The sequence below is a fragment of the Typopeltis vanoorti genome, chromosome 3 (assembly GCF_054136105.1).
Source record: "Typopeltis vanoorti isolate ZY-2024b chromosome 3, IOZ_Tvanoo_1.0, whole genome shotgun sequence".
Taxonomy (NCBI): domain Eukaryota; kingdom Metazoa; phylum Arthropoda; class Arachnida; order Uropygi; family Thelyphonidae; genus Typopeltis; species Typopeltis vanoorti.
The window spans coordinates 48,406,391-48,430,715 of NC_143551.1; the positions used below are offsets into that span (position 1 = coordinate 48,406,391).

The 24,325-nt window shown below is 37.6% G+C and overlaps 1 protein-coding gene across 3 annotated transcripts in view; it reads left to right on the plus strand.

The window, feature by feature from the left end:
* The window catches only part of LOC150108109 (epidermal growth factor receptor-like), a 495,579-nt gene that overhangs the window by 410,493 nt on the left and 60,761 nt on the right, over positions 1-24,325 (plus strand). For all 3 annotated transcript variants that reach the window (XM_090415594.1, XM_090415593.1, XM_090415595.1), the window contains 3 exons: positions 2,078-2,215; positions 10,053-10,151; positions 11,186-11,371. In XM_090415594.1, the coding sequence (XP_090271720.1) occupies positions 2,078-2,215; positions 10,053-10,151; positions 11,186-11,371 (423 nt within the window). The remainder of the gene's footprint in view (positions 1-2,077; positions 2,216-10,052; positions 10,152-11,185; positions 11,372-24,325) is intronic.

Genomic DNA, 24,325 nt, shown 5'->3' on the forward strand with positions numbered 1-24,325 from the left:
CGTTTTCAGCATGTGTTTCTTGAAGAAGCACAACATCAATGTTATTTTCTTGTAGTAATAATATTTTGTATTATTTTGCAGAGATAGTGACATTTTGCTCTGTTAATTCCCTCGATATTCAGTTGACACATCTTAAGGCTAAATCCCAGTTTTTTGTCAGCATCATCAATAAAATTAGAAAAATCAGTATTGTTTGACTGCATGCCTTAGCATGGCTGCCAAATTGCTCTAGTATAATTCTAGTATAGAATTTGTGTATAGCTTTATGTTGAAACATGTATTAGTGATGACTAGTTTCTATGTATTGAACAGAATTCTAGCAGGCATCTATCATTATTAGTAGCTCTGCCCTTTTCTTCAAATTAACCCCAAACATTTCTATATGCCTATTATTCATTTCCTACTCTGCTGTTTAGATCTCCAACAAGGACCAGCTCTTCTATTTTTTTTATTTCGACTGCCTAAAAACTTTGCCTAAAAACCTTCTGGCATCATCAGCAAAAATAAGCTTCATTGTTCAATTTTCAGTTTTGAAATTTGTCCACATTGAAACTCCTTACCAATCAAGAAATTCATCTTTATGTTTAGTGTGAAATGCTATTGCTCCACTCACAGTCTATTCAAATCCACTATAAAGCCACAACATTTACTCTGTTCTACCCCTCATAATTTTCTCCTACTTTGCATAATCTATAACTTATTGTATATTCCCATTTAAACCTTCTTTCAGTAGTAACATTAACATAAAAGTTTAAACAGCAGTGGTTCCAAAACAGAATCCTTGGGGATTCTGTTCATTATCTCTTTTGAGATAATGCTGATATCTCTGATAGCTAATCTCTTATTCAGTATGCTAATTTATTATCTAACTCCATCCATTCCAGTTTAATTACAAACAATTTTTGTATCACAGTACAGTCATGTCAGAGGCCTTTGCAAAATCTGTTGTCCAATGCATTTATCACTTTGTTGTAATATGTAAATGGATTACTAAAACAATTTCCTTTTAATAAATCCATGCTGACCCCATAGAAATTGCTACTGTTATCAAAAGTTCTGGCTCCTTGCCCTCACTAACCTTTCTAACACCTTAACTATAACTCCACATACATAATTCTAAGCCTCAGCTTAGCACTTTCTTTGTGATGTGGAACACCCCCCCCCCACCCCAACTACTTTATGATTTGTCCCCATTACAAATCTTGTTAGATAATTATGTCAATAATGCCATTCTTACTGCCACGTTTTCTCAAAACATGTGCTGATGTATCATGAAGTCTTACCTTATTATTGACATCAAGTTTACTTAATTTCTCACATATCTTCTACTCATACAATCATCTCTCCCCTTTTAAATTCTCACTCTGCATCATGTTAGAATTATGGAGATAAAATACTTTCATGAATTATACCATTCTGCTATCTCCACTACCAATATCATCCTTTCATAATTATTTTTTTCTTCTTCTTGCCACATACCAAAAGAATTCTAGGATTTGTATTGTCTGATAGATCAATTTCTGCTTATACTGCACTTTTGCTTGCTTTACCAACTGATCACTTGCCTGCTCTTTTGCCAATCCTCATGCTTTCTTCTCTTAGGTTGTGTGCTTAAAATTTTCAATTCCTCTATTTTATACCTAATTTATCTCATTCAGTTAATCTCTTTTACCATTCAACTTCATTCCCTACTACAGCTCCAAGCCTGAGCTTTCCATAATCACTGGCCCTTTTAGTTAATGCTAATACTAATAAAAATTCATTCTAAAATTAGGTTGTCTATATGATGTATTTCCATTTATTCTTTTCACACCTCCAAGGCAAGATTCAATATTTATTTAATATGGCTTTGAGAAAACATCAGGTCTCATGATATTCATGCAGAGTTAGAAGATTAGTTCATGGATTCTTTGGATTGACTTTGGATATCTTTTCTATTTAAGCAATAGTGAAGTTTAAAACTTGTGTTAGCATACAAATCTAAGATATGCTTCTTAGAATAATATTTCATATAACATAGTTTTTTTAATATAATTTTTGACTAATGTTGAACATTTTTTTTCAATACCATCTTTAGCGAATGAGTGGATTTGAAGATGAACCATTTAAGCCGACAAATATAAAACCAAATTTAGCTAAACTCCGCATTGTCAAAGAAGCTGAATTACGTAAAGGGGGTATTTTGGGATATGGTGCCTTTGGAACTGTTTATAAAGTAAGATATATATTTTTTTTGTTATGTGTACCTTATGGCATCATAATTTTTATATTGAATGGTTATGCTTTAAATTTTGTAATTCTTTAATTTTATATCTTCAAATGCTCTAGAAACTTTCTTGTGAAGTTCTTCTAAAATCATGTGATCTTGGTATGGAAGGCCCAAGTTTAAAACTGGATTGAATTCTCAATGAAATGGAGACATGTTTAGAAAATCAAGTTACTTAAAAGAGATTTTTCAAGGATCATAGCTGGATAAATGGGAGAAGATTCCACATGGTTTTAAGTCCAGTTCTTCTTGTGGTGCACTCCATTAGTAGGTATATAACTGGATACTAAATAAATAAGGATGGGCTGGCAATTCGCATTATAGCTGACCAAATTATATTCTGCATTGGCTTAAACCAAAAGATAATGATGGTACAACAAGATAAAATCATGCCAGCTGGAACATTGTCTGATTAAATAAGGTCCCACATTCATTATGAATAATTATGGAGACACGCTTCCATGTTAGAGACCCTACTTTAATTACATTAAAATAAAATTCAGTGTTTTGACCTTTGTATCAGGGTCATCCTCAGGAATACATATATGTACATTGGATCACAAGCTTTATCAGTACACACTACAGTGGGTTAAGTATAACTGCACTGGCCAACCATTAACCATAGCTTGACTTCTGACTGGGGGAGAGGAAAAAGTCCAAGTTGTCTGAGTGCCAATGGAGCATTATCAAATTAAAATTATATTCCTGGTATCCAATATTTGGGTTATTCCTGCTTGAAAAATTGTTGGAGTTCTTTCTCTGGATACTATGCATCCAGAAAAAGTTGTTGGTGAGCCATCCAAATCCTTGGGACTTTTAAGTCATAATTTTTGTTGAGATTTGGTTGGTGAATTAGTTCAACTAAGACGGAAGTATTATACAAAAAAAAATGAAAGAGTTTGAAAACAAGATTAATTGATTTTGCTAGGGAGGCATTTGGTGAATTTATCTGAAAGGAAAAATCAGAACTCTTTGGTGAATTCAAGAAGTTAGAAGCAGCCATTGAAAAGTAGAAAGCATATTGAAAGTTCCTAGCAAGTAAATCAGCATATGCTCTGAAGAAATACAGAAAAATGTAAGAAAGCCAATGTTCTCACAGCTATTGAAAAAGCTTAGAAATGAAGAAAAGAGTATTGTAAAAGGAATCGAAGACAATAAAGGTAGTATGAAAATCTCTAATCTTCAGAGATCAAGAATATCTCTGATCTTCAGAGATATTCTAGATATGTCTGATAATTACTTTGAAACATTTCCAAGTATTTCTTAGTATTACTTCCAAGCCTCCATTGAGTCTGAAGACTTATTGCAGGAGGTTGAACACAGACCGCAATAACTATGACGATACTTTGCCTCGAATACATTCAATTGGAGCACTCACTCTGGTAATGCATTCCATTCATTCACCACCAACCAAGCAAAAAATCTCCTTTTCACTAACTTATTCACATGACATTTGTGTAATTTCCAGGGATGACCTCTCATTTTTGCATCACCCATTATCTTATTCAATAATTCCTCTGTATCTATTTGTTAAGTTCCTCTCACAACTTACATGTCTCAATCATATCACCCTCCCTCTTCCTATTGGCCAAGCTCTGAAGACCATATTCCCTCACTTTGTCCGCATACTCAATATTCCAAGATCCTGAGACAGTCTTAGTTATTTACCTCTGCACTCTCTCTCTAGTGTTTCCTTATCACCAGTATAGCCAGGTGACCAGATCTGTGGCACAGAATTTCAAATTAGGCCTAATTAGTGCCGTATACAATGGAACTTTCACCTTCTTATGTAAGGGGGGGGGGGGATGAGAAGTTCTGACAAACACCTAGAACAAAAATATTGATGAGACTTTTTTTCTCAGAGGATGATGCAGCAGTATTGTAACAAGTGTATAACACTTCATGGGGAATATGCAGTACCATTGATAGAAACAGCCTGCCTCACAGCGCGGTTTAATAAGGGCACTCATTCAGCCATATTGCGATAAGCACCATCACTACGCTAACAATTCCTGTTAACGTAGAAAGTGTGGAAAGAAGTTTTTCCATGCTTAAACTGGTTAAAAATTATTTGCCAACAGCAATGATCAAAGAAAGATTGGTTGATCTAGCAACTATATTGATAGAGGTGGACATAGCTTATAATTTAAATTTGGAACAGCTTATAGTTTTATTTAATTAAGCTGTTCTGAATTAAAATTAATTAGGTTAAAATTAATTAAATGTTTATTTAAGCCAACGTTTAATTAATTTTATTATATAATAGTTTTGCAATGTTTCTCTTGTAATAAAAACAAAATAGCAATTGGAGATTTTCTTATATTTTTGTCTTATGATCCATCAGGGACGATATTTAATTGTTTGCCTCAGGGAACCATCTAATCTTGCGACGGCGCTGGGAATATGTAGAATAATGTGTACATTACATGGTTCTTCCTCAATTCCTTCATGGTAATCACAACTTTTCAGCACACAATAGATGTTATCATTATTTGCATCAGAGCAGCAATTTTCTGGGTAACTTTTACAGCTCTCATGATATGTTCCCTGAACTTCAGTTCCCTATTCACCTGGATCCCCAGATACCTTGCCTCCACCTCCTCAAGCAAAGTTCCTGCAATATGGTAAACCTCATTCCTTCTTCTCTGGCTAAAGTGCATAACTTGACACTTAGTAATATTGAAATGACATCCCCATTCTTCTGCCCAGAGCACAAATCTATTCAAATCCTCTTGTAACAACAACACATCAGAACTTCCTGACATTTGCTCTTCCTAATTTAGCATCATCAGCAAACAATTGAATAGCTATTTTCATACTATAAATTATATCATCGATATATAAGTTAAACAACAGTGGACCTAGAAAAGAATCCTGTGGTACCCCACTCATTCCCTTCCTTTTTTTTTTAACACTGCACCTCCATACACAACTTGTTGGTTGCTATCAGTCATCTATCCCTGTAACCAAGCAACCAAATGACTATCCACCATTCTCAATTTCAACAGTAGTTTATTATGAATTACTCAATGAAATGCTTTAGCAAAATCCAGATAAATCATGGTATAAGCATCTCCTTATCCAATACATCAGTCATCCTGTTATGAAATGTAAGCAAGTTACTAGTGACCTCCCCCTTAACAAACTCATGTTGCTCTCTTGAAAGATTTCCATTCTCATCAGTCCAGGTTTGTATTCTGTCTCTAACCAGCCTCTCTAATACCTTCATCACTGCATTTAATATACACGATGGCCTATGGTTTGATGCTACTGACTTGGATTCTCCCTCATGCAGTGGCACTATTTTTCCTTCTTTTTCTACTCTTCCAGGATTGTTCCTGTTGCCCAGACTTATGTTGAATAACCAAGTCAAGGGCACTGCAAGCTCTTTTTCACATTTATGTAATATATGTGGTGAAATCCCATCTAGTTCCATAGCCCTATTAACATCATTATTCTAAACACTTCTGATTCTTGAACTGTCAATCTTTTGTTCTCCCTCCTGTTGCTATTCAACACTACTTTTAACCCTTACCTTATATGAAATACACTAAAGACATACTCATTTAGTTAGATCTCCCATATGTCAAATTCACTCTTCTTCTTACTATATATTATCTCTTCTTTCCAATCCACATTCTTATAATTAAAATCTCCCAATAGATCATCTTCCTTTTACTTGTCTAACTAATTTGTCTAAACATTTCACAATCAATACTCTCCACATTCCCTGGCCTATAACAGCATCCTATTATTATTATTACGTGACACCTCCAGGGAGTCCAAAGACTCATCGAGGGAGGACACCTACTCTACAACTCTCTGTCTCCACCATCACTCAATCCACCAACTATAACAAACCGCAACTAAACTAACACCATCTACCATCCACCATCACCCCTAGTATATCACAGACAATCACAAACATCCATGCCCATAGCGGGATTCAAACCCGCAGCCTTTTGGCTGGAGAGTGGATATACCTTAAAGACACAATTCCTCTGCTATCATTAACAATACCCCCCCCCCCCCTTCTTCATTTTCCTATCCTTTCAGAAAATTCTATATCTGCCATTTCAAATCCTGACAGAATATCATCCTCAGTCAACTAAGTTTCACTTATGCCAGTTATCTTTGGGCATACTGATTCAATCACTGCTACAAACTCAGCCTCTTTGTTTCTGATACTCTGTATATTAGCATACAAGCATAACAATTCTCCACTTTCTGAGGCCATCCCATCAACTCAATTACTCTTAACTTTCTCTGCTATGGTGTACTTCTGTCTTTGTTTTGACCATCCATTTCCCTGATCCTGACTCTGATTTTTATTTATATTCTTATCATCCCCATGGTTTTTTCTGCTATAATCACTTCCTCATATTTGTATTCATCCTCTTCCCATCTTCCACAACCTGCTTCTCAACCTCTCTCTCTGATCTTAATGGTGCAAATTTTGCATGAATCCTGTGTACTCTTAGTAAACAATAGTCACTCCAAATGACCAACACAATAACCCATTCAAATGCATTCCATCAGCTTTTGAACCATTCTAACTTCCCTGCGAATTCATTCCATACATTCAGAAATTGAACACACTGCCTGACACAATTCAGCCATCTTGTCACTTGGTATCCATGCTCTCCTTCTCAGTTCACTACTGTCATATCTGGGCAATAAACTAATCACTTCCCCAGTGAGACCACTCTATTCAAGTCGTTTGTGCCCAACACTATCACTAATTCTGATGCCCATTCTTTCCTTCTATACAAAGCATCTGATATTCATTTTATTGTACCACCTGTAAAATATGTCTTGTTTACTTTATTTTTTTATCACACCTTGAATGAGTCACCATATAAAGCAACCCTATCATCCTTAGATACCTGCTTCTTCTTATTAACTTCCTTGCCACTTACATTGGTTTTGCTTTTCTTTAAAAGTTCAATTTCCTCCTCCATACACATAACCTGACTCCTCATTTTCATTAACTCTTGCCCAAGCTCTTCCATGTCACTTCTATTATTACCGTTGCAAACACTTCCGTCCATTTTCTGATTATTCCTGGTAACACAGTTCTCATTTTTGGAACGTCCTAGTCTTTCATTGCACTTCTCACATACTATAATATGTTCCTTTTTATTGTTAGGTCTAACATTCCATAAATCTTTAACATTTTTGGACACATACATAAAACAATTGTTGCATGTTATCCACTTCAAAAAGTCTAAGGAAAAACTCGATCTCCAAACTGAGACCTTCTGCACTGCTGGGATATACTTCTTTGTTGCCACTCGCCATTTTTGTAACGTTAACTAGCACTACACTTTCATGTTAATCAAAACAAAAGCTTTTAGAATACAATTCCACAGTACAATTATATTCAGTCTGACTATCACACAAAATCCCTATCATACATTATACAAATTTACATGATATAATTAAGGGAAAAATACTTTTCTTAACACAGTTCAAATACAATGCTACTTCTCATCATGACACTTTGGTTTTGTGTATGACTTGACTTGGTGGCTGACTGGTCTGCAGAACCACTTGCTGTATCCTCAGATGGAGGCAGCTGGTTCCTATATTAATTAATCACTGCCATCACCAATACTGCATGAATGAAGAGAGGGCAGAAAATGGAGACCTACTCTGGAGATAAAATGTGGCAATATGTACTTCATGCCTCTAACTAAACAGGGTAGTGTTTTGCAAGGCCATGAAAGTTATCTGTCACCTGCAAGGCTATTTGATATTTCCTCTAACTAGTGAAGATATTGAAATTTTAATAGCAGACTTCCATGAAGTAAAAAGCCTCATCAATGGAGGTCATTGGGATTATTATCAAATGTGCACATCAGCAATTTGTCATTTAGAAAATTTTGCATTATGCATAAATTTCTAAATGATACATTACTGATGTTGATATTTTATGCTACATAAAATTGCATATTTTTTTAATATATGCAATTTTATGTAGCACAAAATATTTCTTCTATTATACTGCTAACAAACAGTCTACTTTACTTTTAATTTTTAATTTATGTCTTGCTTATTCGTTTACTGATTTGCTTTATTCTTTAGAATTATTTTCAGCATTTTGTGAATTTACAAATGTTACAATTCTAAAAGCTATTAAAATGACCACACAGGCTGCAATTTCCTTGTCCTCAAGGAAATTGCAGGCTTTGTGGTCCATAGTCCTGGATATCCTTAACTAACCACTTGGATAACTTTTTTCAGATAAGAAAAAAAATGAAAATCCAGTCAGCAAGCAACATCATATGATGTTGCTTGCTGACTGGATTTGTTCGATAGGATAAATTTTTTATTTATTAAAATAAAGAGCTAAAAGGCTTCATTTTGGCAATGCAAAATTATATAAATCAAGTGGATATTAAATCCAGCATTATTTCAAAGCTGAATACAGAAACTATAAAATGACTAGTAAATTATTTAAGGAATTTACAACATATACTGGAATATTATTAAAAGAAACTTTAATGAATACTTCCTATATTTTGGCAATGTCACATTGCCATCTTCATGGGAACATAACTATGGCATGTGTATGCAGGCACTACAAAAAGCAAATGAGGCAGAAGAGAGAAAACTAATGTTGTTCTTAGAGTCCTAAAGGTTTCCCCCTAGAGGGCTATATTGGGTTGTCTTGGCTGTTGGGCTGAAGTTCTCATGATGCAGGCGTCCCAAATTTGGGGCAGTCTCATGCACCCAAATTTGTTGAGGTTTGGAAAGTTTTTTTAGAGCTGAGGCTTATTCCATGAACAGTCTTTCATATTTAAATTTGCTGTGGTGTATTAATGTGGCTTTCTTCCAACGTATTCTGTGGCGGGTATCCAGAGCATGGTCTGCTAGACTAGAGTGGCTGTACTGATGAAACCGGACGTAGTCTTTGTGTTCTGAAATCCTGACATTTGCTGTCCTGCCTGTTTGGCCAAAGCAGGATAGTTTACAGCTGCAAGGGCCCTGGTATACCCCAGGTAGGTGTAGGTCTAGGGGAGGTGGTTGGTCTTTGGTGGAGCGGATAAGGGATGCTAATTTTTTATATGGTTTGTAACAGGAAGTCAGGTCATATTTTTTTAAGATTTTGGATAACTTTTCAGAGGTGCCCCGGATATAGGGAATGGTGATGGATTTAGTATAATCTTTGTTATGAAGGGGGGGTTGTGGTTAACTGGTTTTAATATTTTTTGGGGGTTGTAGCCATTGGCTAAGAAAGTGTTAAGCATGTGGTTTAGTTCAGTGGTTAGAGCACTGTCATCTGAACAGATTAATTTTGCCCTGTTATATAGTGTTTTTATAACTGCGTATTGTTGTAGGGGGGGTGAGATTGCTGGTGAATGGGTGGGTTTTCTGTAAACAGAGAAAACCAAGGATCCATCAGGCTGGTGATGATTAGAGTGTTTAGGAAAAGGAAACTGTTGTTTTCTTCTTTTTCCAAGGTGAACTGGATTCTGGGATGTTGGTTGTTTAAGTGTGTTAAGAAGTTATAGTTTCTGTATTCAGCTTTGAAATAATGATGGATTTAATATCCACTTGATTTATAAATTTTTTATGTTAAACAGGATGACAAACTTAAACTTTATAATTCTTGTAGAGATTAAACTGTTAATAGTTTTAATATCAAATCTTGAAATGAGTTTTGAAATTTATTTATTAGAGATATCTTTTATCACTGTATGGAATTTGGGTGTCAGCCATGATAAAAAATCTTACATATTATAATTTTGTAATAGAATTTTTTTTAAAAATTTGAATATAGGGTGTCTGGGTTCCTGAAGGTGATAATGTGAAAATTCCTGTAGCTATTAAAGTTTTGAGAGAGGGAACATGTCCTAGTACCAACAAAGATTGCTTGGAGGTAAGCATAAATGTTAGCTTTCAAGAAATGTATTTTTTTTGTCATAGGACCAAAATCTCATTTTAGGTCAGTCAAAAACCTAAAAAAGGCTAGATATGTCCCCCTCCCCCACACACCACAACAGGTTTATTTTGTTTAAGTACACTAGTGACAAAAGTATTAAACGTTGAAAGTTTTTCCACTTGGTTATACTATAAATTAAAGATGCCAAGAAATTATATTCTTGGTTTAATCCTTTATCCAAGTGTAAGCAAACAAACTTTGCACATGAAGTAACTTCACAATTGGGAAACTCATGTATAGAGGCTAATGACTTCACATCACTTGCCTTAGTGTCCCATAATGCAAAGCACATATCCTTATGGGCATGTATAATGCTATGCATTGTGGGAAGAATTACTACCCAGACCTGTTTCGACCTTTATTTAGGTCTCATCTTAGGATACTAAGGCAAGAGATGTGAAGTCATTAGCCTCTATACATGAGTTGCCCAGTCATGAAGTTACTTCATGCACAAATTTTGTTTGCTTACACTTGGATAAAGGATTAAACCAAGAATATAATTTCTTGGCATCTTTAATTTAAAAGTATTAAACAACTTTAGATAATATCAGAATACTTCAGAAGAATTTTTTTTTCAGTGAAAAATTTGTTTTTTAAGGTTTTAGTTAGAAACGTTGAAATGTTTTATATCAGATTTTAAACTTTTAGATTTTTTTAAAAAAAAAGGTTGACTTCATATGAAACTAGTTAATTAATTAGGCAGCATTTAATTTAATACTGTTCTTTTTAATAGTGCTTGAAAGGAGCATAGTAATTGACATGATACTATAAACTGTTCACATTTACTATCATATGATGATAGGCTAGCTCACAACTAGTCTATTGTTCATCTTAATCAAATTTGTCATTGACTCACTTGATATCATGTCAGTAACTGATTCAATATCTAATATCTGGATGTTTTGTAGAAGATTTTTTTAAGCATTTAAAATTTATAATGTGTGAATATTTTTATATCTTTTTATTTGCAGGAAGCTTATATTATGGCTAGTGTAGATCACCCAAACTTGTTGAAACTATTAGCAGTCTGCATGGCTTCACAGTTAATGCTGGTTACCCAACTGATGCCACTAGGTTGTTTGTTAGATTATGTTAGAAATAATAAAGACAAGATTGGATCCAAGCCACTACTTAATTGGTGTGCTCAGATTGCTAGGGTTAGTTGAATTCTTTGTATTTTTATTTAAAAACAAAACAAACTGATGTTATTAACAGCTCTTTGAAATTTATTTTTTCCTTTCTGCAGCTACCAGGTTCAAGACAGAAATATTATCAAGAGTAACCATTAATTAAAAAAGTTTCTTAAAAATGTATTATTTATAGCCAACAGATATTATTCGTTGCCATTACATTATTATTAACATCTGACCAGGGACGCATTGAAGAACATACACACTATTACACATAAAGCGCATTCAACTCTACTTTAACCTGATTCAGTGAATCTGCATTCACAACACACTCAAGCAATGCATTCCACTTACCAATCACTCTCCATCATAGAACTTTCTCCTCACTCCTTTGCTCATACCCTCTCCCATTCTATGAAAAAGTTCTTCCTTGTGAATAGGAGAGGGATATGATTGAGACATATAAGTTGGTCCAGGATAGTTACTAGATTAATGTGGAAGAAATTTTTTATATCTTTATCACCATGTTCACTAAGTGACCTAATCTGTGCCTAATAATCCATATGAGGCCTGATCAAGGTATTACACAATGGAATCATAACCTCTTTATTTCTGCAAGTCAAGGTCTGATATAACCAGATATAAGACTCTCAACACTTGTGTGCCTTCCATTACATATTGTCTAAGATTGTTGCCCTTTAAGAGCTCAAGAAATTCACTGTCTTTATTTTCTGATGCTATCTCTTCATTTCAATCAATATTGCCATAATTAAAATCACCCATAATGTTTATCCTTCACTAAGTTAAGTTGCCTATGCATTTCTCTGTCTTCACCCTCCACATTCTATGATATGTAGCAACACTGAACTAAATATCTCATTTTATCAATTTCCACCTCAACACACCATAGCGCAAAGAAATGGTTCTGCAAAAGGATGGAAATGGCAACGACAACGGCACCAGACTATGGCTTTAGGCAACTGGAACATCTTCTCTCTGACAGGGAAGGAGTTGGAACCGGTTGAGGAAGCCAAGTGCTACCAGCTAGACTTAGTCGGGCTTTCTTCAACCAAGAGGAGAGGTTCTGGAACTGTTGACTTTGATAAGGGGTGGAAGCTCTACTACTCTGGCGTGAGCCCGACAATGTCTGCTCAGGCGGGTGTGGGATACTCACAGGTCCCCAGCTGTCAGACTGTGTTGCTGAGTGGATCCCATTGGGGGGGACAGGTATGTGTGTTAAGGCTTCAGATGAAAAACCATGATTTGGCTGTGGTGCAAGCCTATGCACCTAATCTGGAGTCAGAATACTCTGCCTTCCTAGAGGAAGTGGATGCTGCTTTTGACAGGGTGGCAGACATGGAATCAGTCCTGCTAATGGGTGACTTCAATACACATGTTGGAACAGATGACCAGACATGGAGGGGGGGTGTGGTTGGGAGGAACGGTACCCCTGACCTTAATGCAAATGGGTTGAGATTATTGGACTTCTGCTGTACTAACAGCTTGTCCATAATGAATACCTTCTTCCAGCACCAAGAAGTCCATAAGTATACCTGGTACAGGGATACACTAGAACAAAAGTCTCTGATTGACTTCTTTATAGTCTCAGCAGACCTATTTTCCTCAGTGTTGGACGTTCGTGTGAGAAGAGGGGCAGAACTGTCAACTGACTGCCACCTTGTTGTGTGCACTCTACGGCTTCAGAAACCAGATGCTACCATCAACGCTGGTAGGCCTAAGCAGCTATACTGCGTGAAATGGGAGACATTGGAAAATGAGGCTGTGAGGAAGAATTTTGCAGATGACATTTCCTCCAGGTTCAAAGAGATTCCCAAGCATACTGCAGATGTTGCGGAGGAGTGGAAGCTGTTCAGAACAGCTGTCACTGCCTCTGCACTCTCATGGTGTGGCAGAAAGCGGCTCGGCGTGGCAATGGGCAGTGAGAAAAGGACACCTTGGTGGAACCAAGAAGTCCGAAAAACTGTCCGGGCAAAAAAGGAGTCCTACCTAACATGGCTTAGAGTCAGGTCACCTGAGATGCATTTGCGGTATGCTGGATTCCCAAGCAAAGCAGAAGGCTTGGGAATCCTTTGGAGAAATATTAGACTCATCCAATGCAAATGCAAACAAAGTATTCTGGCAGACCATCCACTGCCTTCAAGGGAGGAAATCATGCACAGCAAGGGCAATTAAGGCCTCTGATGGTGCACTTTTAACAACTGAGAAGGATATCCTCCACAGATGGAGGGAATACTTTGAGAGCCTTCTTAACCCGGGTGGCCCAGCAGTTGTGGACATCCAAGAGGTGCAGATCGGGGCAATGACTAGTCTCACAGCAGAAGAGGTCCATTTAGCAATAAAATCGCTAAAATTGGGCAAGGCTGCTGGCGATGATGAAATTCGGCCCGAAATGCTAAAAGCCTTAAATCGAGATGGTGTTCTCTGGCTGACTCGAGTGTGTCAGGCTGCTTGGATATCTGGGCGAGCACCAAAGCAATGGCAGACAGGCATAATAATACCAGTCTTTAAGAAGGGAGACCAGAAGGATTGCAGTAACTATCGTGGCATCTCTCTGCTCAGCCTGCCTGGGAAAGTGTATGCTAAGTGCTTGGAAAGACGGTGCAGGAGCATAGTTGAGTCAAAGTTCCAGGAAGAACAATGTGGCTTTTGTCCTGGTAGAAGCACAACTGACCAAATTTTCACTTTAAGGCAAGTCTTTGAGAAATCTTGGGAATATGCCAAGAATGTCTACATGTTTTGTGGACTTGGAGAAGGCATATGACCGGGTTCCTCAGGATAAGCTTTCACAAGTAGTATAGGCGTATGGAGTGGATGGTCAACTATTAGCTGCCATCAAGTCCCTGTATAAATGCCCAGAGTTTTGTGTCAGAGTAAACAGCACAAAATCTGAACCTTTCACAGTCTCTGTTGGCCTCCACCAAGGGTGTGTTCTGTCACCCCCTCCTTTTCATAATATTTATGGACTGGATTGATAGGCACAGCCGAGGCAGTGAGTGTGTCAGAATTGGAAGATGTAGCATTGGACGTCTGCTTTTTGCAGATGACCTAGTTCTGCTTAGCTCTTCCACAGATGACCTCCAGCGGACCCTGGATAGGTTTGTAGCTGTTTGTGCAGATGCCGGAATGAAGATCAGTGTGGCCAAAACTGAAACATTTGTGGTCTCAAGACAACCATCCCAGTGCAGTCTAAATGTAAGTGGAGTCCCAGTGAGGCAGGTGGAGAAGTTTAAATACCTTGGGTCCATATTCACGAATGATGGAAAATGGGACGCAGAGCTAGATACCCGAATTGGCTTAGCAAGCTCAATATTGTGGGAGCTTGGCCGTTCGGTAGTATTGAAGCAGGAGTTAAGCCAGAAGGCAAAGCTGACTGTCTTCAATACAGTCTATGTCCCCATTCTCACCTATGGTCATGAGAGTTGGATAATGACCGAAAGAATGCGGACACAAATCCAGGCAACTGAAATGAGGTTTCTTCAAGGGGTTGTGGGGCTGACAAAAGTCGACAGAGTCAGAAGCTCTGCAATTCGGGGAACCCTCAATACTCAACCGCTGCTTCTCCGTGTTGAGAGATCACAGTTATGTTGGTACAGGCACCTGGTCAGAATGCCAAAAGAGAGGCTCCCTCAGCAGGCCCTCTTTGCCAAGCCAGAGGGTGGGAGGCCACGTGGATGGCCAAGGACTCGATGCATAGATTATATCCAAAACCTTGGGTGGACACATTTGGGAATCCCACTAGAACACCTGAGCTTGGTGGCAGAGGATCATGACCATTGGAAGTTCCTCTTGCAGCTGTTGCCCCCACAACCCAATTAGGAAGAGTGGGCCTTGAAGATGTATGTATGTATGTACCATACCATTTCAAAACCATTACCTCTGTTTTCCTATTGGATCTCAACCTCACGTGGCCCATTCTTCCACTATCATCAATGGCATCCTCCCCTCCAATCCCTTCCTGTCCTTACCAAAAACATCATATCATTCCATTTCCCTCCTCATCAAACTACATTTCATTTATTCCAACTAGTTGTGGACGAATATACTCAATTAATTGAATTTTTTCATTCCTTCCCCCCTCCATTATTTCTGATACTCCTGGCATTTGCAGATAAGCATACAATTCATTTCTTGGTCGTGTCCATGCTTCCCTTCATATGTGACTTCTCACTTGCTTCTTTCTTCTCACCATTACCCCTTTGCCTATATATCTCTCCAGATTCAACTATTCCCCATGTATTCCAGGCCATCCCATTCCTGTGCTGACCATCCCAAATACATGCATTCATTATTGCTTTCAGAATCCACTCTCCTTACAGTATGTCAACCTGATGGTCTACCATGTTTTGCTGTCCAACTTATATTCCTGTTTTCACATTCTCATGGTTCACCTCTCCTGCTCATTTACATCATTTCTGACTTCTACTGATACCTTGTTCACATCACTCATTACATTTCCTTCCAGAAGCAGCTTTTCCAATGATTCATCCCCAAAACCATTCAAATGCAGTTCATCACTCTTATCGTTGTTATTTAGGCAGGTATCTCCATGGAGTCAAAGGACTCATTGTGGGAGACTCACACCTTAAACATATTAACGGTTGGGACACTCACAACGACCTCTGGCAATCCATTCTACTAATTTGCCACTCTCCAAGTAAAGCACGTAGTCTACACACCCTTACTAACAAAACACAACTTCCAAGTGTGACTTCTTGATCTCTTCCTACTCTTCATGTATTGAAAGATTTCTTTTGTGTCAATCTTAAAGAATATTGTGAGAGACTCGCACCTTAAACTTATTCACTGTTGGGACACTCACAACCACCTCTGGCAATCCATTCCAGAGGTGGTTGTGATTTCTTTAGTAATTTATAAGTTTCTATCATATTTCCTTTTCTCTACCTGTCAGCTAAACTCTGCAATCCACACACTTTCAATCTCTCCTCATAGGGAGCATTCCACAGAACTGTCACAAGCTTGGTAACTCATCTCTGAATCTCCTACACCACTTCCTGATCACCAAGAAATGCAGGTGACCAAATCTGTGCATGGTAGCCTTATAAAGAGGGTTCATAACTTCCCTATCTTTACTTGTCAATGTGTTCTTCAACATCCACGTAATCCTCTGAGCTATTTTACCGATACTTGCAATATGTCCACTGAATTTCAAATCTCTATCCACCATTACCTCCAAGATTCCTAGCCTCATCAATTTCCAGTAATCTAGTGCCATCAATATGAGGGTGGTCTGAAAATTTCCCGGCCTAACAATAAAAAAACGAATTTATAATTTGAAAATTATTTTTATTTTTCTACATAATCCTTTAAGACTAATACATTTATTCCAGCGATGTTCCAGCGCTATTATTCCATCTCTGTAGTTCTCAGTAAGATCTACAAAATATCCCTCTACAGATGCAATCACCTCTTGATTCAAAGAAAAACGCTGACCAGCAAGAAAGAGTTTTAGTTTTGAGAAGAGATAGAAGTCAGAGGGAGCCAAATCTGGGGAATAGGGTGGATGTTCCAACAATTCATAGTGCAGATCCCTTAATTTTCCCATTGCCAAAAAAACTTTGTGGGCAGGTGCATTGTCCTGATGAAAGATGATTGTTTTCTTCTGCAAACCAGGTCTTTTCTCATGAATTTTTTCATCTAGTCTGGTTAAAAGATTGGAATAATATTCCCCTGTTATCGTTTTACCCTTTTCAAGATAATTAATAAACAAAATGCCCTTAGAATCCCAAAACACCGATGCCATGATCTTTCCTGCTGATGGAACTGACTTTGTCTTCTTTGGTGCTGAACAACCACCTTCTGTCCACAGTTTTGACTGCTTTTTGTGATACTGGTGTATAATGGTGAAGCCAAGTCTCATCCATTGTAATAAATTGACACACAAAATCAGTTTATTCTTGTTAAAACGCTCCAAACGCTGTTCAGAGATTTTCATAAGAGTGCGTTTTTGATCTGCTGTGAGCAAGCGTAGCACCCATCTTGCCCAAAGCTTTTTCATACGCAATTCTTCTGCAAAATATATCCTACATGTTCTTTTGAAATGCTTATTAGTCTCAGCAATTTCACGCACTTAGACTCACTGGTCATTCAATACCATATCGTGCACTTGATCAATGATTTCTGGTACTGTTACACTTTTTAGACGTACTTCACGTAGATCATCTGACCATCTTCAATTCTGGTACAGCCACGTTTAAACTCGGCAATCCATTTCTTAATCGTCAAAAATGAAGGAGAAGAGAACCCATAAACTTTTATGGACTTCAAATGAATTTCTTTTGGCGTCAAACCTTCTTTTACAAAGAATTTTATAACTGCACGATACTCAATTTTATCAATTTCAAGGGATACGGACAACACTTTTGTTTCAGAAAGCTGTATAAAACAAACTACATGATAGAATGAGTTGTAATTTCACATGGATGCTTATGACAGATGTACCAACGTAGAAAAAGAAATCTTGCCAATAATGTTGCCATCTATGGTCAAGGCCGAGAGCTTTCAGACCACCCTCGTATGATGTAGATCATGTAACCTTTTCATCCCAAACCTTACATTTTGCAACATTAAATTGACAACCATTTTCCTTTGCCCACACTGCCAATTTCTTTAAATAATCGTGCAGGATATCTACATCACCTTTATCAAGTATTGTGGTCGCCAGTTTTGTATCATCAGCGCTTTGATGTCCGTCTATCAGCCACCTGCCTATCTATGCCACCAACCTCATATCAATTCCCATTTGCTCCAACAATTATGTAATAGTTATTATTATTATTATTGCGCCATCCATGGAGTTGGCAGACTCATTGTGGGAGGTTCATTCAACTGATAACATTTATCACACCGAATCTTAAAATCCTTAACACTCCTGTTTGGGGTGCTTAAGGGTCAAAGCTGTATAACCGAGAGGAGACCTTCATATAGCCTTTAAAGGGATGCAGAGAACTGACTAGGGCTTCTAACCTAATGTCCAATCCTCACCTTCTCGTGGTGCACCCTGTTGGGAATCTATGTGGATACTGAACGAACAAGGATGTGCTGGCAATTTGGGATTTAGCTGACCAAATTGTATTCTTGTTGGTTAAACCAAAATAAAAAATGATGGTACGACATGACAAAATTTCATGCCAGCTGGGGTGTTGCCCGGTTAAACACGGCCTCCCCCCGTTGCTTTCGCCAGGGAACCAGGGCAAACAGCAAAATGTCAGCTACTCGAACAAATCTGAAAATAAACCCCAACTCAACATCACCAGAGTTAAAGATCGGTACTATCAACATAAGAAGCCTGAATGGCAAAGAAATGGAGCTAGCTTGAGGAATTAGATAAGTACCAGATTGACATAATAGGGGTGACTGAAACAAAAAAGACAAAAACTGGTGAGATCTTTCTGAGCAATAAATACAAAATGTTATATTCAGGCAATGACAATCAAGGAAAAGAAGGAGTAGCCATAGTATTCAACAAAAAATACGAGGCTAATCTTCTTGAATGGCAGTCAGTCTCAAGTAGGGTAATGTGGGCAAATATGAGAATGGTGAACTCGACAATGAGACTTATTTGTGCCTATGGTCCCACAGAAGGGTCTAGTAAGGTAGAAGTAGAGGAATTTTTTGAGCATTTAGAAAAAGCAACTGACACAATGAAAAAGGAAACGTTGGTCCTTGTTGGGAATCTAAATAGCAGAGTAGGAAATGATTGTCAGACATACAAAAATATTTTGGGAAAATTTGGAGAAAAGAGCAAAGCTAATAATAATGGCAAATATCTGTTGGATTTCTGCTCAGGACATGGACTGGTCATTACTAACACCATGTTCCAACATAAAAATGTGCACAAATTCACATGGAGAGAAGAGGCAAGGAATAAGAAAAGTCTCATTGACTATGTTATTGTTGATAGAGATGTTTTCTCCCTGGTGCAGGACAACAGAGTGTACAGAGGATTTGAAATTGGAAGTGATCACTATTTAGTCTTGAGGAGGATAAAATTGAATTTCATATTGAAAAGAATAACGTGTAAGAAAGTTTTAAAGCGAATAAAAGTTGAGCAGCTCTCAGATGTGAACTGTAGACTGAAATACACAAAGATTATTGAAAAAAAAATGAAAGAGTTTGAGAACAGGAATCAAACTTGGAGATTCAGTGGAAAACTTTGAAGAAAACATTGATTGATTCTGCCAGAGAGGCATGTGGTGAGGTTGTCTGCAAGGATGAAACAAATCAGAACGCCCTGGTGGACACATGAAGTTAAAGAGGCAGTGAAGGAAAAGAAGAAAGCATATCAAAAGTTCCTTTCAAATAAGTCAGCTTGTGCTCTTAGAGAATACAGAGACAAATGCAAGAATGCTAAACACTGTGTAAAACTAGCTAAAAAAAGTCATAGGAGGACTTTGGCAAGGATACAGAAAATAAATATCAAGAAGGTGGCAAAATATTCTGGAGGTTGTTGAAGAAACTTAGAAGTGGAGGAAAGAGTGCTGTAAAAGGAGTTAGAGATGATAAAGGTGACATGAAAACGGGAGAAAAAGATATCCTTGAAGTACGGAGTAATTACTTTGAAAAACTGCTAAATGAAACAAGCAGTGATGACAGTACAGTGGTAAAAAACACTGACCAGACATGCAGTCAGGAATACATATCCATACTTGAAGTAGAAAAGCCATCAAAGGCTTGAAATGTGGAAAGGCAGCAGGAGTAGATGATATTCGACCAGAAATGCTGAAGTATGGTGGTCTAAGAGTCTTACAGTGGCTGCATAGTTCAGAAAGCCTGGACAGAAGGATGAATTCCCGATGATTGTAGTAGAGCTCATAGTACCCATATATAAAAAGGGAAATAAAACTGAATGTGAGAATTACAGAGGTATTTCTCTACTGAGTGTTCCTGGTAAGATCTATGCAAGTATACTTGAGAAATGGTTGAGAAGAATTGTGGAAGAAAAGCTTGGTGAAGAACAAGCTGGATTCAGGCCAAATAGAGGCTGTCAGGTTCAGATCTTCACTTTACGACAAATAGTCGAGAAGGCATGGGAATATAACAGAGATCTGTATTTAAGTTTTGTCGATTTGGAAAAGGCATATGACAAGGTGCCAAGAGAGAAGCTATTCAATATGCTACAGTTATATGGTGTCAATGGGGCATTATATCAAGCAATACTTAGTCTTTATTTGAGTTGTAAGTCAGCAGTTAGAATTGAAGAAAGTACAGGAAGATGGTTTAATGTTAAATCTGGTGTGAGACAAGGATGTACATTATCCCCTCTGTTATTCATTATCTATATGGATCACATTATGAAGAAAAGTGGTATTAAACATGATATCAAAATTGGAGGTGTTAATGTCAGCTCTTTTCTTTATGCGGATGATGTTATACTTCTAAATAAATCCGCTACAAGTCTGCAAGATTCTCTGACTAAATTCGATTGCTGTTGTAATAGATATGGTATGAAGGTCAGCAATAAAAAGACAAAGACAATGAAAATAGGCAGAATCATTGAAAATGTCAACTGTGTTGTTAATGGAGAACCTGTGGAACAAGTAAAACATTTCAGCTACTTAGGCACGATTTTTACTGAAGATGGTAAATTAAATATAGAAATAGACAACCGAATCAGCAAAGCTGGTATGGTGGGAAGTCAATTGAATAAATTCATATGGAATAAGAGAGAAATTAGTTGGAACACTAAATTAGCAGTATACAAGACAGTGTTCAAACCAGTTTTAACTTATGGATCTGAGAGCTGGGTCAGAAGTAAAACACTTGACCAAAGACTAGAGACCGCAGATATGAGAGTCCTGAGAAAGATTATAGGTGTGAACAGATGGCATCAATGGCAATATCATATTAAAAACCAGGATATTAGGAAAGAACTTGACATTGTCAGCATCCAGGAATGCATTAGCAGAGCTAATCTCAGGTGGTATGGTCACTTAAACAGAATGAGCGAGGAAAGATTAGCAAAACAAGTGTTCTCTGCCAGTTTGGCAGCAAAACGACACAGAGGAAGACCAAGATATAGGTGGATTGATACAGTACAAATTGCCTTAGACGATGAAAATATAAGATCTGATAATGTTGGAATCTTGACAAGTAACAGACTGATTTGGAGGAAAATTGTAGATAGGAAGTTAGTAATGATGTAATTTTTTTCATGTATCATAGCCTGTACACCCCTTGAGGGTACATGGCAGGAATTTGATGATGATGATGATTAACACTCCTTGCATTAACAACACATTCTGGTAATGCGTTCCATTCACTGACAATTCTCCATGAAAAATCTATTCCTCACACCCTCTCTTGACCACACTCTTACATAACTATCAGGGATGACTTCTGGTTTCTCCCCTCTCATCTTCTACTCTTTTTATAATCTCATCTGGATTAATCTGATAAAATCTTCTCACCAACTTAAATGTCACTATCATGTCGCCTCTTTTCCTCCTATGTACTAAACTTTGCAATCTACATTTTTTCAACTTCTCTCCATTGCAAACAGTCCAAAGTCTTGATATTGTCTTAGTCAACTGCCTCTGGATCCACTCCAATGTCTCCACATCACACTGAAAACCAGGTTTGAGCACAGTAGTCCAAGTGTAGTCTGACCAATGCTTTATACAGTGGCACAACAACTTCTTTATCCCTACATGTTAGAGTACTTCTTATCAAAGCAGAACTACAATGTACAGCCTTTGCAGCACTATCAATATGCCCTCTAAACTTTAGTCTACTGTCAACCATCATTCCCAAATTTCTAATCTCATCCACTTCCTGCAGTACAACACCATCGATATAGTACACATCCTTATATATCTGCACTCCAAAATGCAGCACTTTGCAATTATTGATATTAAACCTACAACCCCACTCCTTTGTCCAAGTCAAAAGTTTATTCAAATTATTATTATTATTCATGACATCTCCAAGGAGTCCAAAGACTCATCGTGGGAGGACACCTATTGTACAACTCTCTGTCTCCACCACCACAATGAACCTCTACTACCAATCATCTACATCAACGTCATCTACTGCCCACTACCACCACTACCATCACAGCTAGTATTTTTTGTCTGTAAATTGTGCATGTTCTGAAGGACCGATTTGTCTGTATGCGGGATGAAAAACCCGAGTTTAGGGAGAAAAAACCCTGCTATCTTCCTGAAGAGAATTAACATCAGCAGTGCCACTTATAATTCTTCCCAACTTTGCATCATCAGCAAACAACTGATGGTCCCCACTCAGCAAACAACTGAATAATTCTCCCCCCATGCAGAGTCCACATGATATATCGTATACAAACAAGTTAAATAGTAGGGACCCAAGAACAGAACCCTGGGGCATGCTACTGGTTACTCTACTTTTTTGAGATACTGCTCCATCATACCCAACTTGCTGGTATCATTCAGAGTCAATGATAGATCCAGCTAATCAATATAGTATTTATTCCCATCCTCTGCAGCTTGTACACAACTTATCTCCGTCTCCACCATTACAACGAACCTCTACTACCAGTCATCTACATCAACGTCAACCTCTACTAATCTATCAAATGCTTTTGCAAAGTCCAAGAATATCACTGTATGTGATTCTCCCTTATCTAACACACCCATTACTTTATCATAAAATGCAAGTAAATTGCTAAAATAGGACCAATCCTTTACATATCCATGCTGATCATTATAAAGAATGTTATGTCCATAAATCCAATCTTGTATTCTATTCCTAACGAATCTCTCCAGCACCTTGATCACATCTGCAGTTATACAGACTTGTCTATAATTGGAAACTTCTGTCCTAGAACCATGATTGTGCAGTGTTTTGCCTTCTTTCCACTCCTTGGGAATCTACCCACTGCATGACTTTCATTAAATAACCAGGTCAAAGGCATAGCCAACTGTGGTGCACATTTCTTAAGAATACATCCATTCCCACAGCCTTATTAATATCTAATCCAACCAACACCTGATACACCTCTGATTCTTTCACTTTCAATTCTCCTAATACTTACCTCCCTTCTATAAATTGCACTGCATCATACATACCAGTATGATATATGCTGATAAAATGCTTATTCAATAATTTCACTATATCCTTTGCAACTGTTATGCTGTTGTCATGACTATCCATCATTGTCAACCTGCCATAATTATTCTTTCTCTTGCTTATCATATACCAGAAAAATTCCCTTGAATTAACCTTGGCCTGACCAGCCAATCTCCTCTCATACTGCACCTTTTCTTTCTTTCTTTATTTGCTCGTCACCTTTTTAGCCTGCACTTTGCACTTTTCATGGATCAGATCACCACCAACTGTCTTGTACCTCTGCCATAACATTTTCTTTTCCAGCACATGTCATTTGATTTCACTGTTCATCCATTTCACTTCCACTCTATTTACTTGCCTCTGCACACTGTCAACATCTTTTCCACTCAGCTCATCTTCCCAATGTATTGATGCTGACTACAGAGTTTCCTATAATTACCCACTTTATATTTCTACACACATATCCATTTTTGACAGTAACCTTTTTCTTGTTTCACTACTTCCCAAACAAATACCTCATGATCACGCTCACCAACTGGTGGCAGTGTCAACACCTCATTAACAACTACATCTTGTGAAGTTATCACCAAAACCAAAACATTAATGCCTCTAGTTGCTTCAGTCATGCTAGTTAAGATATTTATCTCCCAGAAATTCAACAAACTCACCTCCTTCTTCCCACACACACTTATCTCCTCCTTCCATTCTATATTCCTGTAATTAAAGTCTTCCATCAGGATCACCTTCTTTTTACATGCCCAACTAATTTGCCTTATCATTTCATAATCAGCATTTTCTGCATTCTCTGGCCTATAATAACATCCTATCATATATATTAGTCTGTTTATTTCAACTTCACACCACACAGATTCAACATCTGTGCATGTGCTATCAACT